General features: G+C 37.6%; 1 protein-coding gene across 1 annotated transcript; it reads right to left on the reverse strand.

The window, feature by feature from the left end:
- POC5 (POC5 centriolar protein) lies at positions 1 to 23,221 on the reverse strand. The gene is made up of 16 exons (XM_015820148.1): positions 23,125 to 23,221; positions 21,265 to 21,367; positions 16,655 to 16,765; positions 13,214 to 13,410; positions 10,467 to 10,643; positions 10,145 to 10,261; positions 9,449 to 9,628; positions 8,845 to 9,007; positions 8,028 to 8,105; positions 7,833 to 7,910; positions 7,639 to 7,716; positions 6,854 to 6,931; positions 5,219 to 5,388; positions 4,878 to 4,991; positions 3,086 to 3,262; positions 1 to 439 (listed from the first exon to the last, which is right to left on the reverse strand). The coding sequence occupies exons 1-16, from the start codon at positions 23,206 to 23,208 to the stop codon at positions 293 to 295; spliced, it is 2,052 nt and encodes a 683-aa protein (XP_015675634.1). The 5' UTR covers positions 23,209 to 23,221; the 3' UTR covers positions 1 to 292.

Consider the following 23,221-nt stretch of genomic DNA (forward strand, 5'->3'; position numbering starts at 1 on the left):
TACTTCATTTTATTAAAAACATTAAATAAGCATATATAATAAGTTTAAGAAAGTAAAAATTTCAAGTATACCTTATTTGCAGTTACACAGAACTACATTATGCCATCTTGGGTGGCACATTTTTTACGCTTCAAAATATCTACATGTACAATATTATTGAGAGGAAAAACATGATGCATCTTGGGTTATTATTCCATTAATCTGCAAGCACCAGGGATCACATGTTAAACAATAACCTGGAAAATTTTCTCCATGTGCTTAAAATAAAGTACAGGCGTTTCAACCGGCTAACCTACTCCACTACTTTTATTGACTGAATGTTGTTGTGAGTCTGGGCAGGAGTTTTCCCATTGTGTCCTAGATGTCTCACGCTGATAGCATTAGAAGACTGGTGCAGGATTCGAGGATATTTAGCAGCAACAGCTTGAGATATAGTTTGCTGAAAGATATAAGCAAAAAGTTATTATTATTTATCTATCCAAATTCATAAGGTAAAACAATTTTAATAATATATAAAAAAAATTGAACATGAAACAAACATGGCCAGGACTTGCCAGAAGTTGTTCAATAACTCAGGCAATACCCTCAAGATTTTACTAAGCTGCTCCAAGCTTTTTAACAAACCAGTTTAACCTGTCTAGTCAAAGATTATCACTGAACAGGTTCCAGTCCTCCCATTTAATACAATAAACTATAGCCTAGAATCTTAGAATCCATATTAACAGCTTTTCTCAAGATATTCTTGGAACAAAAAGAAACAACCACCACAAAAAATCAAAAATCCGCTGTATGGAAATTACCTAGCAGTCCACTTGCCTTAACAGTACAATTTTCTGTCTCTTTCTGGGCCATTTTAGATGTGGGTTATTGTAGCTGCAGCTATAGGAAGAAGCAGTTACCTCTAGCACTTAGTTATGCAATGAAGCAAATTTCATTTGGAAATAAGAGTGGTGCCACCAGTTCCCTATGTTCTCATCGTGAGTTTGAGAGACACTATTCTTTCTTAATACACAGCATGGAAATCAAACTGAAAATCAAGGAAAATGGAAGTGTATGTTTACTCTGGAAGCCAAACAACTATCCCCAGTGGTATTTCTCTCATACTAAATCAGACACTTGGTTCCTCCATAGTCTCCTTAATAACTGGAAACATTCCAGACCAGCATTTTTTTAAATCTCATTTGAAAAACCTCAAAACTAATTTGGCACCTTCTATAAGTTCCTGTTTCCATATTCCAGTTAACAGAACCATCTCCAACTATGGAGTACTAAGATATCCATCCAGTCTTCTGTTTCTTGCTTCCAACTGACATTCAAAATTCAAGACTCCCCAGCGATCATTAAGCATGTTTCAAGCTATTTTGGGTTCCTTTATTTATTTTTAGGATTCTTTAAATTCACACACACACACACACACATTTTGAATATAGAGATATACAAAATTTATACCAAAACCAAACGAAATACAGATGATACTGATTTATATCCAAATTCATAAACTCCCCTTGGGCTTCAGACAAATGTTGAAGACCAACCTGTTCTACTTGGTAGTAGGAGGCGGGTGTGATATAATTTAAGGTGAGGTTTGCAGCTAAGCGAACAGTATTTTTTAGTTTCTAACTTTTTTGTTTTTCATATATACTTAATTCCCTTCTCACCTTGTGGATGTTAGTGTCTTCCTCAATCTTGGACCCTCTACCAAAGGCCTGGAATTTGATGGTTCTGTGAAATATCTTAACAGTTTCTTGCACTGCACTCTTTTGGGCAGAACGCTCTGATGTCAATTCTGGGATCTGTTGGAGCCATTTGCCTAGCTTAGGAGTCCCAGGAGTCTCCTACCATTACTGGGATCACTTTGGTCTTTTCTTTCTACATCCTCTCTAATTCCTCCTTCAGACCCTGGTACTTTTCCAGCTTTTTATATGTTCTCCTCCTGAATTCTTCTGCTGTCACTTGGCACTGCTATATCTATTGCTAGGGGCATAGAGCAGGCTCAAGTCACAACTGCGAAATATTAAATATAGGTTTAAAGAAAAAAGACTGTTTCTCATTTCTTAATTTAACCCTCTGATTCTACCTGGTAAAGACCGAAAAAACGGAAGTAGTCAATCGGTATGGGAAATACCCTAAGCTTGGACCCTTCAATATGTATGATCCGTCACTAAATCGGTGATTCGGTGTCCAAGAGAAGGGGAGAAACGGTCGTCTCAGTTCCTAGTAATTATAGGGAGTTCAGACAGATCGGTCTGATTGTGAACACCTTGACATTTTCAACTGCCATACTGCAGCCAGAAATGGTCCATCTTCAGCCAGAAATGGTCCATCTTCAGCCAGAAATGGTCCATCTTCAACTGCCATACTGCAGCCAGAAATAGTCCATCTTAGTCTCCCAATTTAATTCTTTACTCTTTGTCAGAAAAAAGAAATTTGGATATAAAAATATTTCGCAGTTGCGACTTGAGCCTGCTCTATGCCCCTAGTTGGGGGCGGCAAGGCAAGAGATATTGTAAAAAGAGAAAAACTGCAGTATGGCAGTTGAAAATGTCAAGGTGTTCACAATCAGACCGATCTGTCTGAACTCCCTATAATTACTCCCTTGACTCTGCTGGCAAAGAGGGGAAGAGAACCTGTGGCTTAGTGGCTAAATCACTGCCTAGTATGTATAACTTCCCAGGTTCGAATCCCATTTCTGAGGTTTTATATATATAAAAGGTGCCGGAACTCACACACGTCATACAACCCGCCTTGCCTACCCTACAAGATTCTATCCAAAAAAGGTGCCGGAACTCCGTTCTGGGTGTTCTATGACGAAAAAAAAAGCCCTGTCTATCGCTACCACCATCTTCTGCTCCTTATTTACTACCACAATGTTTGGTTGATTGGCCAGTACCTGCCTAATGGCACATATGGAATTCCATCGCATGCTAGACAAAATACAGGAACCTAAAAGTGTGGACAAACTAATTCAGTAAGCATTTTTAATCTGAACTTCCACAATAATTCTGATGAGAACCCTAAAGCAAACCAGTCACCAATCAAAAGGAAACATAAAATGCAGACGTTACTCACAGAACTCATTATTTACCTGAGTGACAGGATGATGTTTCTCCACCACAACAGAATTCATGGGGGGCGAAACACCCAAGACATCTAAGTTACTGCAAATACGATTCTTTGCCGCAAAATCTGAACGACCGGTGATTTTTGCAGTGACTGTCCTTCCAGCCTTTTGTTGAGCTGATGTTACCACTCTAGTCATGGGCTGTGGCAAGCCAAACAAAAATCCTAATTATATAAGAACCACATAGCACTTTTTAAAGCAGCTTTAAATTATAAGCTAGATTTCTTAATATTATGTTTCCCTATCTTTGGTTAGGAAAAACTGAATATATAAGTTTTTGGTTCCTGGATCATCAAATCCTAACAGCATATTCTCATAACAATGGAACACATTCTTTCTAGAGTCTTGATAACTGGAAATACAGTCTTATTTGTAGATTATGGATTTGTATCATGACATGAGCATTTCTTCAGAAAAGACAACTAGAAGATTCCATTCCACAAACTTTACTTCTATGTAAACAAAAACCCTAATTACTAGAGCTGCAGAATTTTTGACATTTTTCTGAGCTAGAAAGGAAACCCTGGGGACAATAGCCTTATGAAAGCTTCTGGGGCTCTCTTCACCAAAGATAAATATTTGAAATATAAATATTTCAGAGGCATTCACGCCTTCAGGGTCCTTTTCCTTATCATTCTTTGTGGCAGTTCATTGATCTCATTTCTTGTCTAGAATTTCATTTTCAAGAGACTGCAAATATTTCAAAGAAAGGACAGCATTAAATCATTTCATAATCACTGATTACCTGATAATACAAGGAAACTGTTGTTGAATCAACACCAGTGATTCAACAACAGGCCTTTTTTGTCTTACTTCTATTGAAAGAACTGACTGACTTAGGAAAGTGGACATATAGGTAGTCCTTGACCTATGACCATTCAGCAACTGTTTGAAGTTAAGCTGGCACTGAACAAATGGTGGTTAGTTCCAGCAATCCCAGCACCCCCCCCCCCCATGGTCATATGACTGCAATCTGAAGCTTGGCAACTTGCCAGTTGCAGTGCATTGCAATCACATAATCATTATTTTCAACTTTCTCTGCCGGCTTGTCAGAAAATCAATGAGCAAGTTGGCAGGGAAGGTCACAAGTCACTGGGGTAAGTCTACCCCACCTGTACATCCTTCTCTTCTCTTCATTCATGCTGCACTGGCCATTTACACACATCCTGCACCTACTCCCTGACCTGTGCTGCACTCTCCCCAAACCATGCCACACCTTTGTGTAGCCTCGATTTATACCACTATCCCATACACCCTTCCCAACCCATGCCACACTCTGGTACATTCTTCCCACACTTCTTCTTTACCATCTCCATCTGGCAGCAGCCATGTACCTGCCTGCCTAGGCGTTGCAACTTTCTGCCGGCTTCCCCACTGATTTTGGTTGTGGAAAGGTAACCTGAAATTGCCTTGCCTGATGACCATGGCATTCAGCTAACAACAGCAACCAGGACTACAGAGATTGCCATAGCTAAGAGATGACTATATGGCTTAGCGATGGAAATTTCTGTCCCTATTGCTGTCATATGCCAATGATCACATCCCTTAGTATTTTCACACACTTGAATCTATCCTCAACTTTGATTGAAAAAGGGGATGAAAAGGAAGTAGGACATTTTAACTAAACTTGTAACTTCCAGATATAGATATATATTAAAGGTCCAGTTCCAATGAGTTCTATAGAAAAATTTCCCACTAAATATGTGGAGAGCAAAAGTAGTTTTAAAAAATTAAAATAATGTTAGTGGGTTTTTACCAGTTTTGAAATGCACATTATGCCTGATCCTGTAGCAGCACCACAGGTTGTTAAGGCAGCAGCACAGTCTAATCTGGTTTGAGATGTTACTGCATGGCCTTGGTGAGAAGAAAACTGCAAAACAGCAGGAATAAAAATTGTAATAGTTTGCTTTAGATTAAATACATACCACCTATTTCCTAATTCAAAATATTAATATCAACATATTGCCTTGATTTTCAGGCCCAATATCTCTGCAATCCTGATTTAATAATTTATCCTCATTTATTAAACTGCTCTAAGATTAGTTCAATGGAATTGAAATCTGCTACTAATCAAGGTTGTGTTAAATGAGCGCTTACAAGATCTTCTGCAGGAGCAGATCCAGCTGTTGTTGGAGCAAAATGAGGTGGTGGTTGTGGCAGCGAGGAAGTAGATGGCATAGGCTGATCATACTGAAATGAAGAAAATTTTGCTGTAGGTCTACCAGTGCCAGCACCAGATTCTGCTCTTTTTTCTGATGGATCAACTACTATAAACAAATTAACAAACATTCAGAACTTAACAAAATAACGAAGAGATAAATATTGCTAATATTTAGATAGTATATATCTAATTTTATTATATAACTATGTATCTATATAATTTTGCAAGCAAAATTGACAAGTACACATTGGTATAAAATTTGTAAAAGCTATATAATTTGTACTTCCCAATGTAGAAACTTACAGAAATTATCAGTCCTATTTGTTGCCATCTTAATTTAAAAATAGCCCTACAATATTTATTCAATATGGTATGGTATTTGTCTTAAAATTATCTATTACCTCTGTATATGATAGTTTATTCAGGTAAGTTCTAAGATTTAATAGCTAACCTTACTAGGTTTTTGCCAAGAAAGACCATAATCTAAATTCAATATAGGGGAATAAGAGATATAACAAGCGTTACTCTGTGGTAAGATAGTAAGATTGGGTGGCCTGTAAATTTTACAAACAAACAAACAAACAAACAAACAGACAGACAGACAGACAGAATATACATAGGTTTTGCTCCCTGATCCAATATTTTGGAAGCTAATCTAATCCAAATAGTTTTTAAATGTATATTTAAATTGCAAAACTCATTTTCTTACCATCTATGTTGAAAAGTTTTGGCAATAATTATAAAGACATTTTAATTTATCCTGTAGACTAGATATTAGGGAAAACAAAATAGCATATGTGTGTATGTATTTGTGTTGTATTTCCCCCTCCTTTTTATCACTATGTTTTTAATTTTGTCATTTTGACCCAGAATTTGTTCTTCACACACACAAATATACAGTTTTAAAGGGGCAGCTGTTGGGGCAGGAGGGAACTCATTTGGCCTAAAGGCAGGAGACATCCACATAATGAGTGGTCACAGTTAGAAATACTATGGTTTTGTTTTATGGAGAAGTGGATAAGATTTAAGGTTAAATACAACATGTTTCTGGATGAGATAAATTCAAGATTAAAACAAAAGGAAGGCACTACTCAATAGATATTTCTTAGTGACAAAAACGCAGTCCCTGTTGTGATCTTAAGTTGAAGACTACCTATATACACCTGTGGAATTCTTGCCATTGAATGTTATGAAGTATTGGAGTGCCACCCTGTGGTAAATTAATTATTTCAGATTTAAAAATAACCATTCCCTTATGAGGAGAAATAAAAAAGAAAAGCATTGATTCACAATATGGGCTCCAATATAAGCCATTCTGAGCTTGATCCCACCCAGCCACGAGCCTCAGTAAAGGAAGTGACTGCCTCCAAATCCCCCACCTGCCTGTTGCCACCCCCATCTCTGCCTCTTCGGTCAACCTACATTCTGCCTGGCAGGCAGCAGGCAGCTCCCAAATTTTGTGGCTTGCCACACCTCAGGAAGCTGCAGCTGCCTTAGCTCAGTCCCAGTTACCCTTGCCGCCCCTCCACTCTAAGAGCCCTGTGGCCCTGAGTTCCACTAGCCCAGCTGACCTTCACTGTCTTCTTGCTCCTGCTGTTGACGAAACATGTTCGATCTGGTTGATGGGCCAGGCTGAAGCTGACTTCGCACTGCAAACAAATAAAAGCTAAAAGCAGCCCCAGCCGCAGTGCACCAAACTGCTTTTTTTTGCCATCCTACACTTTAAGATCCCTGCAGCCCATCATTCCATCAGCCCAGCTGACCTTCACCGTCTACTTGCTCCTGCTGCTGCTGCTGCTGAAATATGCTTGATTTAACTGATGGGCCAGGATGAAGCTGATTTCGCACTGCAAAAAAATAAAGAAAATATAAAACTAGCCTAGGAGCTTCAGTGCATCAAAATACTTTTTTTGCCACCCTATACTCCAAGACCCCTGGAGCCCTGCGTTCCATCAACCCAGCTGACCTTCACTGTCTACTTGCTCCTGCTGCTGACGAAACATGCTCGATCTGGTTGATGGGCCAGGCTGAAGCTGATTTCTCGCTGCAAAAAATAAAAAAAAGCTAAAAGCAGCCCGAGCCTCAGTTGTACCAACATACTTTTTTGCCACCTTACACCCCAAGACCCCTGAAACCCAGTGTTCCATCAGCCCAGCTGACCTTCACCGTCTACTGGCTCCTGCTGCTGACGAAACATGCTCGATCTGGTTGATAGGTCAGGATGAAGCTGATTTCTCGCTGCAAAAAATAAAAAAAAGCTAAAAGCAGCCCCTGAGCCTCAGTTGTACCAACATACTTTTTTGCCACCTTACACCCCAAGGCCCCTGAAACCCAGGGTTCCATCAGCCCAGCTGACCTTCACCGTCTACTTGCTCCTGCTGCTGACGAAACATACTTGATCTGGTTGATGGGCCAGAATGAAGCTGACTTCTCACTGCAAAAAATAAAATAAAAGCTAAGAGCAGCCTATGAGCCTCAGTGCACCAAAACACTTTTTTGCCACCCTATACTCCAAGACCCCTGCAACACTGTTCCATCAGCCCAGCTGACCTTCACCATCTACTTGCTCCTGCTGTTGACGAAACATGCTCGATCTGGTTGATGGGCCAGGCTGAAGCTGACTTCTCACTGCAAACAAATAAAAGAAAAGCTAAAAGCAGCCCGAGCCTCAGTGTACCAACGTGTTTTTTTGTCATCCTACACTTTAACACCCCTCTAGCCCTACATTCCATCAGCCCAGCTGACCTTCACTGTTTACTTGCTCTTGCTGCTGACGAAATATGCTTGATCTAACTGATGGGCCAGGTTGAAGCTGACTTCGCACTGCAAAAAATAAAATAAAAGCTAAAAGCAGCCCCTGAGCCTCAGTGTACCAAAACACTTTTTTGTACCATGCTGGGCCTGGCTGCTGGGCCAGGTGGGGGCTGGTTTCACATGTCAAAATAGGAAAGGAAAAAAAATCTAAAAGCATCCCCTAAGCCACAGTGTGCCAAGTGTTCAGTTCTTGAAGGAGAAAATCAGAATGTATGTAGAATTATGCTGATTGCATAATAAACTGCCACAAATCTATGAAAGAAAATCTACTGTATATAGTTGAAAAGAATTTAATTCCTCAGAAACTGAGGAGAAAACACTTTTTTCTTTCAAGGAAGTTAAAGGTGATAAAATAGTTAAAAAGAAGAGGGGAAAGTATTGGTTTGGTCTCTCATTATTATTTGTGGAAGTTAGAATTCTCTACAGATATATCCCACAAAAATTTTAAAATCCATTTATTTCTAACACAAAAGTAGAACTTAAGAGTATATTTTATATATCCCTATTTCCTTCATTGGCCTCTTAACCCCAAGGCAACACTGTTAATCCTCCATAAAAATACTGTATTTTTTATGGTCAGAAAACCTTCTGAAAAATTTACATCAGTTCAGCCTTTTCAAATGGCTGAGGAATTCTGGGCACTGTAGTCCTAACACATCTGAAGAGCACATTAGGGAAATCAGCTGAGATTACTCATTGACATAGGGCCAGTATGCTAATAATCTTTCATTCCCCTCATAATACTAACCCTGGTCAAGTTTGAAATCTTTGCCCTGAAACATGCTCATTGCCTCTAGATTCAGTGCACAGACACCCCGCATGAAAGCCTTCTTCATGGAATCTTCATAATCTTGTCTTTGGTTCTGCAGTTCAATAATTTCAGATCTGGCCTCCTCCAATTCACTATTTACCTAAGCCAAGAAATAAAAACATTTAATTAATGATAATCACTTAGCATATTTGATAAAAGATAGAGGTGAGGGAAAATTGCAGTTAATTGGCTCCTTTAAATAAAAGAAATGGAATCAGCACTGAGTTACAATATATTTTTGTTTCTTGGCTGCTGTAGGGGAAGGTTACAATATTCAATGCTTTAAAAAAAGATGAGACACTATGTATATTACAGAAATGGTGTGACTACAATGGTAAAGACATTTGGTGGCCGAAGTACTGGATGTTGTCAAGAATGTCACCTTTGCCTACAATCCTATTTAAATTTTCCTGGAAGTAAATCCTATGGGTCCTTTCTCCTAAAGTGAAATATTGTCAAAACCAGTTTTTGTCTAATTTAGGTAACACCCTGGAGTGCTATCGTATCACTAAACATTCTCCAAATATTCCAAACTCCTTACCGCTTGAAGTTTGGCTTCATAGTCATTGGTGAGGGAAGTACGCATAGATTCCAAACTTGTCTGAACAGCCTTTTCCATGGTTTCTTTCCATTTTGCATTCAAGCGGGATCGCCAAATTGCCCAGGCTTTCCTCAATAAGCCTAATTTATACAGCCGATCAGCCAGTTTGTTTGCATATACCTGGAAAGGAATGTCACCAAGGCAGGTCTGAGTTTCACTACACTTTATTTAATTCTTCCCAAAACAGGACTCTAACCTGTGCTATAGTTGTACCATACCAGAATTGATGAAGAGAATATATTACAGTATCTGTAAAACACTTTTATACTGTATAAACTATAATACAATTATAAACAAACCATAACTTTCAGCATGAAATCAGACAAAAGCTTGAATCCACATTGGTCATGTTAACATTCAGATCTTATGGGATGAATAATGTTTTAACATTTTTTAATGTTCATGATTTCATGGGATGATTGTAACATAATCCTAAACAGCCATAACATGACCCTAAAGTGCAAAATATCATTTTTAGACTGAATGCAAATGCAGTTTACTGAGACAGATTATTTATAGAAAAGAGGATGAAGGTTTCCACATAGAACTGTTAATTTGATCAGTTTTTAAAATATAGTTTTTAAAATGGATTTTTTAAAAACAAATCTTGATTAACATGAGCAAATTCATATATACCTCTTCTCTGGCCTTTTGTTTGCCCAAAAAATGCTGAAGTCGCCATTTTGTGAATTTTTTCATTAACTCTATCCTGTCCTTTTGTTTCTCAATTGCATGTGTTAGATTTGCAATTACCTGAACAAAAAGAAATTAGAAAATGCATAAAGAGCATTAACTATGCAATTAATTCATTTGAACTTGGTCATTAAAATCAAGCACATATACCAGGGAAATATTGCTCTCCAAACAATTATTTGCTGCAAAGGCAATTCTTAACAGTAACCAATAAGGAAAATGTGGACCATATAAAAAATTCCTCCTGTAAATTAGAACTTGTTACCTCATCCTTTCTCCCTATGGAAATCTCGTAAGTATGTAGCAATTCCTTCAAGTTCTCCATCTGATTAGTCAATTGTCTCACATCAGCTGCGTGCTTTTCTCTTTCTTGTCTCATCTCTAAGGTATGATGTTCAATAAAATGAAGTTTCCATTTCCTCAACTCAGTCAAAACATTAGTCTTAAAAGAAGTGAAGGAGTTATTTAGTAGAGAAATAAAGATCACTCTGAGTTTTTAAAGGCTGTCTGAGCTTTTAAAGGCTAAGAACACAAATGGTTTATATAGTAAAACATAAAACTGTTTAAAGTGCTGCACTTGAAATTTTGAGAAAGTTTCCATGACAGATATCAATGCTATCCTAAAACATATGAAAGAAACAAAAAAAAGTATATAGTATTTTGCCTCCCTCTGGCAACCGGTTTGTGAGGAAAGTATTAAAATAACATATTTAGGTCCCAAACCTGATGAATGACAATTAGGTAGCATCAATCTTGAAAATAATACTTTTGCATAATTGTTTGCTGCTTTAGTTAAAAAAAAAGAATAGCCTGAAAAATCTGATAGGTTAAATAAAATATCCTTTTAAAAAAAATAGAAAGTAATTGTTTTAAGCAAGATGCAATTAGGGTTTGGATAGGAACATTATATATAGCAATAAATTAATAAAGTATTTTGGGATTTATTTTCAAGGAAGAAAATATCCACTTATAAAGGTTGAGTTTATTTTATTTTTAAAAACTCTAGTACAAAAAAACCGTGCTATTTGAAAACTTGTCATTTCCTAGGTATATATTTGTTACAGTAGAGGGGAGATTTCTAATTCTCATTCAGTGGCATTTTTCTAATACCTGCAAAACAAAGATATTAAAATTATTTTATTCTCTAGAACAAAGGAACAAACCAAAAGTGACATCCAAAATTAAAACTTTTTAGCAACAGTCCCTAGAGAATAGTTTCTCGGACATGGAAATTCCTTCACTAGTTATCTCTGTCAAAAGTTAAATGAAAGTAACTACTCTTCTGAATTAAATAAAAGTTTGAACTTAGGCATCAGAAACATATGACAAACATTTGAAATGCAGTAGTTTTATTACAAGGGAGCTAAGTACACATGGAGAGCCAGTTTGGTACAGTGATTAAAGCATGAGCTTAAAAAAAGGAGACTATGAGTTTTAGTCTTGCCTTAAGCACAAAGCCAGTTGTGTGACCTTGGGCGAGTCACTCTCTCTCAGCCCCAGAAGGGAAGAAATGTAAAACTATTTCTAAAATTTTACCAAGAAAACTTAGGAACTTATCCAGGCAGTTGCCAGGATTCAACACTGATTCAGAGGTGTGCACATGCACATGCACACACACACAGTACGAATAAGTCAGTTCCAAGAAGACAGGCGTCTGTCTAACAGTCTTATTTCTGGAATGACCAACAGCTGCATTGAGCTAGGGATGTATTTGTTAATAGATAGATTTCAACCAAGCATTTGCCAAATTTATCTATAACCTAATTAGCAAGCTAAGTTAACATGAGCTGGCTCAAATGTAGTTAACAACTACATTTCTGGCCCAAAAATCATGCTCAAAGAGTGAATTTTTTGATTTTATCAACAGAAGCATAATTGAATATAATAATTGAGAAGTAATAGTTCTATTCCATTGTGGCTTCATGATATCCCACCTCAAGTATTATGTCTGGTTCTACGCACTACACCTTTTAAAGAAGAGAGAAATTGGGAAGGTACAGAGTAGCTGTATCAGGGTAATATATTTTATGAAGAAAGATTGAACGACCTAGTATGTTTAGCCTTGAAACAAAGCAGTTGTTGGGAAATACAACTGCATCTTTAAATATCTGAAAGGAAGCACGTGAAAAAGAAAGTAAATACATGTTCTGTCTTATTCCAGAGTGCTGAGCACAAGTTATGAATTTAAATTATGGGAAGAAAGGTTCCAATAATTAACAAAATACTTCTTTATAGTAGGAATAGGAACCACTTACATGAAGGTGGTGGCTCTATTTCATAGTTTCTACACATTACTATATCAAATTCAAAGCAAGGTGAAATTTAATTTATTAGAAGAAAGATATTTTCTTAGAACAAAGTTCTAAGAATTAAAAAACCAATAAAATTTGTTTAAAAAAAAAAGAAGAAAGATATTTTCTGTTTAAAGTATGGACATATTGTACATATTTATTTAAAGTTATGCTATGTTCTGTAGAGTTTCAGGTCCTATATGTAACTGCTAAGCATAACATTACTTTAAGTTACTTTAATGTAACTTAAAATGAAAGCATTTTAAACGATTTGAATACCAAAAGAAGCAAGGAAGGGTTAGGGCCTTCTTAGCCACCTGACATCCAAAACACTTAAGAACAGCTTAGATCAACAATTTGCAACAACTGCAATGGATGGAAAAATGGTATGTTGCTTCTCCCTCTTTGTTCTATACCTTATATTGTCTGAATTATATATATATATTGCTATTTTTTAAAAAAAGAATCAGATTGTGATCAGTCATGAGATCTCAGCAATATTTATACCCATTTCCTTTTTTTGGCTAACTTTAAATTTAAACATAATTATATTAACTTTGATTTTTTTATTTTATTTTTACATACACGCATGATGGCATACGCACATAGTCAAAGGAGACTTCTTTAGTGGTATAATATTCCAGAACAAAGACTGAGGAAAATAAGATACAACGAACCAGGTTATCCACAGAATTTAACATATAGTACAAAAATTACCTACTTTAAGGCTGCCACTCCACAGATCAAGAATACTCTCTATGTGGGTCACTCTATCATCTGAAAGGCTCATGTCAGTTACATATGTCCCCTGAAGATCTCTTTGACTAGATGAGGACCCTGGTGACGAAGTTTCGTCTGAACGGATTGGGCAAAGTCCTTCCATATCCATATGAGCTGATTCCTTTACTGACGCTGAAACTATAAAAACAGAAAACCAACTATGTTTCTAATATTGTATTACTGTATTAGATTTTGCTGGATTTGCAGAATATAAGTTGAAAACAAAAATGTCTAAAAAAACCCCAACGCTCCTGCAAAAGCCCAATGTTATCTTGTGGCTTCTTACTCACTTAAGCTACAACAAATTTGCTAATCTTTAATGGGATAAAAAATAACCTTTTTTCTATAACTGACTTTAACATGAACACCTTCAATTATTTTAAATACAACATCTCTTTTATAAGTAATACATTTTAACATCTGGCAGTTTCTATAAAAATACACATATGTTTATGTTATGTTCTCTCTTTAAATATATGTTTTGTGTTGGGTAAGACAAATGTCTCTTAAATTCCGCCATAAAGGAAGCGATAGGAATATGTGTATATTTATCTAATATCAATATCTAAGGGGCTGCCACAAAGAAGGTGTTAACGTGTTTTCCAAAGCACCTGAAAGCAGGACAAGAAGCAATGGATGGAAATCAAGGACAAGACCAATCTAGAATTAAGGGGAAATTTTCTGAGAGAACAATTAATCAGTAGAATGACTTGCCTCCAGAAGTTGTGGGTGCTCCAACACTGGAGATTTTACAGAAGAGATTGGACAACCATTTGTCTGAAATGGTATAGGGTTTCCTGCCTGAGCAGGGGTTTGGATTAGAAGACCTCCAAGGTCCCTTCCACTCTTGTTATTCTGTTCTTTACATGTATGTTATGGAATAGAAAAGTTATACATATAATCAGTGCTTTTTTTCAAAAAAAAAAAAAAAAAAAAAAAAAAAGGTGCCAGAACTCACAACCCGCCTTGCCTACCCTACAAGGTTCCATCCAAAAAAGGTGCCGGAACTCCGTTCTGGGCGTTCTATGAGAAAAAAAGCCCTGCATATAATAAGCTTCTTTAGTGTTACTTTTCCTTTCTTTCAAAAAGGGGAAGAAAATAAAATATTATACTTATTTTTAAAAGTACTGGCAGCTTCATATTCATTAGAGAAGCTTTTTGAATAAAAAAGGATTCCATATAATTAGTAACTTAATTAGATAATAATTGTACACATTTACAAGTAAATACACTTGAAGACCATAGTAGATTTAAGTGAGACAATATGGTATAAGAGGCATACATTAATTCAGGTGTATATGGATACATGCAGGTTACAACTATGGGGATTTATGTGTTACCCCCCCCCCCAAATCATCACAGATTAGGCTTATATCTTAAGCCAGGTGTGTGAAACTCGATTTCACTGAGGGCCGCATCAGGATTGTTGTTGACCTTGGGGGGTGGGCGTGGGCGTGGTCACCTCAGTGTTGCTCATATTGGGCGGCACCTGTGGTGGCCTGGGCAGGGTTGGGGGGAGATCCATTGTCTCCAGCAGAGGAAGGCGAGACCAGGGCGAGCACTCTACCCTTGTCCACCAGAGGAGCCTTGCTGTCCCTCTCAGGCCATGCAGAGGACCCGCAGTGATGCAAGCTGCCCGAAGCGCTGGGCAGTGGAGGGCAAGTGCCCAGTCCAGCGTTTCCCAAGGGGGCGCCTGGTTGCGCTTACCTACTCAAGGCTGCTGCTGATTGGCTCGCTCTCATTGGCCAAGTTGCTCATGGTATGTGTGGGAGGGCAAAATGTTTGGGTCAGAGAGAGGCCTACTTCCTCTCCTTGCGAGGAGACCCAGCTTTGTAACCAAAGCATCCTCAGCAATAGGATGGGAGACCACCAGGAGAAGTCAGGAGGAGGGGGACAAGGGGATGATGAAAGGGCAGCAGGGCTGCTCGTAGCCAAGTGCTAAGGCAGGACTTCCCTCAGACCCTTCTCATTATAATCTATCTTCATTCTTCCCTCCCTTTCCTTCTTTTCCTTCCCCTCTTTCCTTTTTGTTTGTTTTTCCTCTTTCCCTTTCTCCTTTCCTGTCCCTTCTTGGATGCTCAAATGCAACAGGGGAAACATTTCTCGATGCCTCCTTGCCTTGTGATCAAATGCCACTTTTGCTAGTAGTCTGTGGCCACTTAAAAGACAGAAGAAACCAGGCTGTTTATTCCATGCTTGCATTTAGTGGGGGCGTCCACAGACAACAGTACAGCAAAACTGTCAAAATGGTAGTTGTGATAGTTGACCAGAGCTCCTGTTTTTTATGTGCAACAGCTTTAGCATTTAGGAACAGAGGTAAGTTAGTTGCTTTTCTATTAATACATACTCCTTAAGAGAGCTCTCCTATAGGGACCCTGCCATGGTCTAATTCAGACTGGAAATATAGCAAAGGAAAATATTTTTCCCCCACTCTTCTTTGTCCTGTTTTCCCCACTGGAAATGGCTGTTTGCAATACACAAGGAGGGGATACTTTCCTAAGGGTTCACAATTCAAGAATACCAATGTTAACTTGGATTGTCGATAAAGTCCTGTCTGTGACAAAAGAGAACACAAAATTGCTTTCTCCTTTGAGCCCAAGTCTCAATGGATCCAGGATTGAAGCAGAACTGCGTGAACTGGGGCATCTCCAACCAAGTTGCCTTTCCTTCCTTCCTTCCTTCCTTCTTTTCCCTCCCTCCCTCCCTCCTTCCCCTTCTCATCTCTTTCGTTCCTGCACGCTCATGAAGGGGTGATGGGAGGGGGAGAGATTGCCAGCGCTGCCGGTGTTCATGCTGCCACTGGCCATTGCTATCCCACGCAGGCGGGCAGGGTCAGTCCTGGTGAAAGGGAAGCCTCATGGCTGCGAGGCTAGGTCAGCGAGGGGGCCATGGAGGTGCTGTTGGGAGGAGTAGGTGGTGCTGATCTACAACCTGGTTGTGTCCATCAAATCCAGAACGCTCTCAGCCTTAGATCCACGGGGCGGCCCTGGAATCAGCGAGGAGCCGCCCCCGCTGTCTCTGCCCCACCTCCTGGGTGTGTGCACAGGAGACGACCAGCGCTGGCGTCCTGGGTGAAGTCAGCCTGCGGAGCAAGACTTGTGTGTTTGCCCAGGGGGCAGGGCAAGGGCATCCATTGCTGGTTCCAGGGCTTCCCTGTGGATCTAAGGCTGAGCACGTTCTGGCTTTGATGGCTGGCACCAGGTCGGCCTGGGCTGGGCCAAGGTGCAATGTGCCGGTCCTTCGCTGTTTCCAGAGCAGGTCCCTGGGCCAGACGGAACCACATGGCAGGCTGGATTCGGCCCGCGGACCTTGTGTATGACATGTCTGTCTTAAACTACCATAACCTTTAAAGCTATCCTCTTTCTCGTCCTAGTAGTTATACCTTCTATTCTTGTTGTTCGACTAGATGTTGCAAGTTCTGGGGTTCTTCCATGGCACCTCCATTTCATTCCTGCACTTTCATGCCTGTAGTCACTCATTCCTGGACTCTTACCTATTTCAGATAAAAAAGACTGGCTATATTTAGACAGGCAGAATCAAATACTCAGCTCTGCACTGTTCACGCCATTGATCAGAATTCTTCTGTTTTAATATTAGTGCTAGCAATTGGTAATACCTAACTGGACAATGCCACCTATCAATAGGCACAAAAAAAGAGAAAAGAAGGTAGCTATAAAAGGAACCCGACTCTAGGGAAACAGACACAGACTTTTATTACTTGCAGTGAGAGTGAAATACAGGCATGAATAGAAGCAAGAAGTAGCAAGACTGCAACCAGGCAGCAATATTTACATGAAGAAAGTGTATCCTATTTTACTTATCAAGTTTATATGAAATGGGGATACACGATTATGTGAGACATTTCTCACATGATTACTCTAAATCAACTGATCCTTCCTGAATGGAAAATCTTTCTAATAGAATTTTGCAATTTTAAAAAAGCCATTTTAACAAGTGCCATTTGTAGACAATAGCACCATCACAAGTTCGATAAAGTACTTCAGAGAAAGGTCAAGCTTTAGGACAGATTCACTCAAACACAAGTCCTCCTTACTGGAATATCATCATCTTAGTAAGAAGCAATACAAAACAGCCACACATGTGCCACTGCAGCTACTGGAGCCTTACAAATTTTGAGATTTAGTTAACTAAGTGCTAAAACATTCAAATGCAAGATTTAACATTATGGTATACTTTATTCTGATTTTCCCCCCATCTTGTTTTAAATATAATTATCCTTAAATCTAAATTAAAGTGAAGGTTTTTGATTAGTAACTACCGGTACAGCCACCTCTCAAAATGTACTGCATCTAATCCATAGACTGTTGTTTTATTCAATTTAATTTTTTGCAGGTATCAATTTCTCTACGTGCTCAATCAACTACAAGGTCTACAATCTATGATTTACCTCATAAAATGAAAAGTACCAGAGAAAATCAGGCAGCAAAACATGATGGCATCACAATTTTCCAAGCCATTTTTAAAGGTAAAAACACCCTGAGATGTAAGGGCTTCCTAAAATTGAAAATATAATCGGTTATAATGCAATCTATTTACCTAGCTGGGATCTTTTCAAAACTATCATTTTCTACTTTCATTCTTCTTTTAATCTGTCTACATTCCTCACTTTCTATCCTTAAAGTTTTTCATGGCCCTTCATGAGCATACATTTGTGTGGGAGCACAAATGACATTTTATATTATAAATGCCTGATAAGGGAATATGGCTTTGAACCTAACCTAACACTGATGGATAACACTATGCCACCCAGAATCATTCACAAATGTAAGAGACACCAAATCAACAAGAAAACATCCTGTATATCTGAATGTAACAACAGACATTTGGTCAATGTATTCTATGGTAGGCTATTTTGCATTCAAGCCTATTATTTCCAAAAACAGATAACTCCCAAACACCTACAACAAACACATGTAGCAAACCTGAGGAATATAATGATTTTCCATAGTTGGTCCTCTCAAAACACACATTTTATTTCAAAGACTTTCTGCCTTCCATTCACCATAGGCTAGACACATTCATCCACACTTAAGTCCAAACTACTCTGGACAAGTATTTAACCAACAAAGACTGTGCTAGACTCACGGAGGAGAATGGTAATTAGCCCTCAACATCCCCATTAAAGCAGAGAAGTATTGTTACCTCTAGTACTTGACAACTCTGCAGCTACATCTCCAGAAGATTTCAGAGAAGAGGAAATAGACAATTTTTTGGCAGTAATTTATCATAATAGGTAAGGGTTTTACTATGAAGCTGATCAGTGCTAGCCTTGAAAAATACTGTTTTTCTCATTAGTGTCAAGACGTCTTGACACTGTTCTTAGAATACACAGAATTCTAGAATCTTCCCATTATTTGAATCTTAACAGTTTCTGCAATATGCTATTAAGAAGCTGCATTTCAACAGCCATGCTAGTTTCTCAGTCAGCACTCTATTCCTAATGTTTTTATATATGCAGTTATGTGGAACATTATTATTAGCGACATAATTGTAAGAGTTCTTTTCAAAAAATGCAAAACTTTCTATTTTACTCATAATCATTTTTTATATTAAGCACAAAATAAAGGTGAGATCTATTTAGAAATGTCTGCAGATTCAATATGTAAAGGGGGAAAAAACTGGGAACATTTAGTACAATCTAGGAACTAGGTTTGTGTGGAAATCAAAATATCAAGCTAGGTCTGGAAGAAGATAGGTTTCAGTCATGAAAAGTTATAGGGTAACTTTGGGCCATCTGTCTTTTGTTAATCCTAGACCAGAGGCCCCCAAGCTTTTGGGTACCAGGGACCGGTTCTGTGGAGAAAGATTTTTCTGTGGACAGAGGGGGTGTGGTTTCATGTTCTGCCTGCATCCAGCGGATGGGACTTCACTTCTTTGCACGATCCAGTTGCTAGTATGCTGTGGCCCGGTGCCAGTCCATGGACCGGGGGTTGAGGACCCCTGTCCTAGACTTCCCATAATCTTTTACTTGGGTGGGGTAAATGGTATACAAAATTAAATCTCTTGAACAGAAAATGTGATAAAATATAATACACAATAATATAAGAAAAAGCAACTACTTAGGTATAAGGAGGACTAAGGAGGATTAAGAATTTGAGCTGGCCTTGGTAATAAAGCCAAAATTTGTGGCAGCTATGTCCTTTTCCTTCCTACTTAATACAATCCTTTTATACTGTACATAGTATATTTAGACATGAATTCTCTTTGTTCAGGGAAGAACATTTGCTTCCATTAGATATGTAGATGAATGGAGCCCTTTGTCACTAATTTCATACTATACCTCTACAATCAGTCATAACCAATTCTTTGCTTTCCTTTTTAGCTCCAGATTAGAGGACTTGTTTTGGGTGCAGATTGTGATTTAATTATATAATTATTTAATTATAAATGGACATATGTAATCACCTTCTTACTATTTTACTAGTGGGCAGAAACAATATTATTGCCAAGTCAAGACCTGTTTTCATAACATATATATACATGGCACTTAGAGAATAACAGCCAAAAAAGCTAACCTTTTTCTATGGGTAAAGGCAGTTTCATAGTTCCAGACAACTATGTTGGCACTAGTTGTGAGATGTCCAATCATTTTTAAATTGGGGATGTTTCACATTTTTTTATGTTTTTATCTAGATTTCTGTCAACCACCTAGAATTATTTAAGACGGGCAGCAGTATAAATCTGCAAAATGAATGAATGAATGAATGAATGACCAAGCAAGTAAATGTTTTTACAGAGAATAGGTTCCTTGAAGGAAGAGTTTTTCTTTAGGCTTATTTTTTATTACCTGGACAAACAAATAAGTTTTCTTTTTATGCAAATCTAAATTGTGAACCAAGAGCAGAAATTGGAATTCCAGTCAGGGTCCAGGGCTACCATTATGCAGCTGGGTCAAACTGATGTTAAACATTACGTCCATTTGAAGTATACAACAAATGTTACACAACTATATATGTGGAACAAACTTTTTATTAAGCCCTACTGAATGTTAGATTCTATCACAGTATTGACACTGAAAATCATTCTAACTTTGCCTGTTCTTTGAAAAATTAATTTAAAAAACTGCGGTTATTTTAAACAAAAGTTGCCTACAAACATTAGTACTATAATGATGTAATATATTTTGAATGTCTTTAGATGAATTAAAGTAGTATTTAACATTTGAGAAAAGTAGACATTCATAGAACTAATACTTTTAGAAATGCCTCAAAAATGATTTGCTGGCTAAAAACCAATTTTTTATGCAAGTTATTAAATATCTATCTTTCATGTAAGTAAACTGTCACATTCACACTGTGATTCAATATGAAGAATTCTATATCTAGCTTAGCCAACAATACTTCATCTAGGATATTTGTAAAAAATACAGCACATACACAAGATGTCAAACTATGCCACAAAACCTCTTTGAGGTAAATTTTACTATAAATTAACAAAGCATCTTAGTAATGGAAAATAAATAATTGTACAGTAATGGAAAATTACAAATAATTGTATAGGGATCATAGAAATTGTGAGTATATTTCTATTGGAAAACGTAATTAAGTTATGGAAAGGATCTACCTATAGTTGGATGATAAAATAAAAAATATCTCAGAATAAATACCAAGACTCATCAAATTCCAATCTTCTGGACTCTCCAAATCCTGAAGACCTTCAGTCAATTATCACAGACGAGACTGAATCAAATGAACCCATGGCTTGATTTTGTTTAAGATAACATTCTATAATTTTTGCAAGTTTCACTAGTGGATAGATAGTTCAGGGTAATGGCTAGCTCAAAAGCATACATATAAACTATATACCAAATATAGTTCACATACCAAAATAAAAAAGGTCATCAATCTATTCAACTAGAAACCCTATTTTTTGCCATGAATTCTCAAATTTCAGCATGGATGATCTTCCACCTTTGTTTATAAAATAAGCCAGCCTTTATGCTTTAAAAAAAAAGCTTGTTTCACATGTTACCTGCAGCTACCTGATGAACCTCCATGTGATCCGATTGTCGCAATCCACTTGGCTCAAACCTAGGGGTAACTACTGCATAACGAAGCAACTCTTCATATTCATCCTAGCATAAAAAAAATAAGTATTTGTTGCTAAGTGAAAGTAAATGTTTAACAACACGAGTGCATAACTCTTTACATATTAAGGATATGCAAAACTTCAAAAATTGTTTGAAAATGGTGCTTCAGAATAAGAGGAAAATTTATGTCGCTCTTGTCTGTAATTCTTCAAAGCAGCTATGTCTTTCTTTATGATCATAGCAATAGCACTTAGACTTATATACCACTTCACAGTGCTTTTACAGCCCTCTCTAAGCAGTTTACAGAGTCAGCATATTGCCCCCAACAATCTGGGTCCTCATTTTATCGACCTCGGAATGATGGAAGGCTGAGTCAACCTTGAGCTGGTGAGACTCGAACTGCCAAACTGCTGGCAGCCGGGAATCAGCAGAAGTAGCCTGCAGTACTGCATGCTAACCACTGCACCACCAGGGCTCATGAACTCCACATGATCTCAGGTAACAACGTAGCTACGAGTTATTCTATGACATAATGTGGTTTATTTATTCTAGGCTTAACCTTGTGCAACCTACCATTACTTGTACTTTATTCTTTAGTTTGAATTCAGCTTTGAACTATAATTCTAGTCAATATTTATACAGTTTTATTTAGCTTCTTTTAAGATTAGGGAACACTTAAGCAGATTCCCCAGCTTGAAAACTACACGAATACTTTATTGTTATTTTTTCATGCTAAAAAAAATATATTCATAGCAAAATAAGATGTTTTCATCTATTCTATTTCATCCTTTCGCTAACATAAAAACAGATGGATTCCACCATCATGACAGGTACGTAGGAAAATGTAACTTACAGAAACACATATTCACAGTCAGAATATAGTAGTCTATGCACATATATAAATATGTAATAAGATAGGTCATGCATATGTGTTTTGCTTCCATCTGAGAACTGGACATAAACAGAAGGAAAAAATACACAAGCTACATTGTTGCTATATTATTTTACCATTAGTACAGTTGAAATAGAAAGAGGCAGGAAGGTTAGCAAGTCAACAATAAGCACAACTAGCCTCAAAAACAAAATAGTCACATGAAAAGCTTCCAAGGCAACAGTTGTTGACCAACTAGGCATTGCTAGGCTAAGGTTGAGGTTTAGCTTCAGTTGTTATTCTTGGCTGAAAATCTAGAAGCAAACAAGATGAAAAGGCAAACCCTAAATGCTCTTTTTAATTTTCATATGGCTTGTATCCACACCTAGTAGAAGCTATGATAGTAGCAGTACAGAGAAAAATAGATGGAATGCAAGTAAGGTTTCCCGGTTGGTGGCAACTCATCCTAACAGCAGCCCTGGGTGAAGATTGATGGTGAACTCAGGCAGACAGCAGGGACCATCCAGCAACTGAAGTGTACCTGTCTATGTTCAGCCATTAGAGAAAAAAACCTTTTATTCTGCAGACAAAGGATGCACCCACGTAGGAGGTTTTTTTTAAACTCTTTTCTCACAATATTCACTGTGTTCACTCATGGCACTAAGAATGTTTTTAAACCAGTATGTTATGCTAACGCAACTGTGAATTCAATAATCCATGGTCTATTAAGAATGTATTTAATATATTAATTTTATACTGTTTTTTCTATACAGTAGCATTTGCAAATTAATTGTATTTATACAAATTGTATTTATACAAAGTCATTTGTATAAATAGCAGCTTCAAATGAAATAATTTTTAAGATCTACATTTACAAGATGTTGTGCAAGCTCCAAATAAACAAGAAAAAAAGCATTCATTTTTCGCCTACCTGAAGATCAGAAGAGACAGAACTGCCTCGATCAGAATCTTTTGGTAGAATAGGACTTGTGCTTTTCTCTTCAGATGATGACATCTTGCATTAAAGT

This window comes from Protobothrops mucrosquamatus, unplaced genomic scaffold, assembly GCF_001527695.2.
Source record: "Protobothrops mucrosquamatus isolate PMUCROS unplaced genomic scaffold, P.Mucros_1.0 scaffold1076, whole genome shotgun sequence".
Taxonomy (NCBI): Eukaryota; Metazoa; Chordata; class Lepidosauria; order Squamata; family Viperidae; genus Protobothrops; species Protobothrops mucrosquamatus.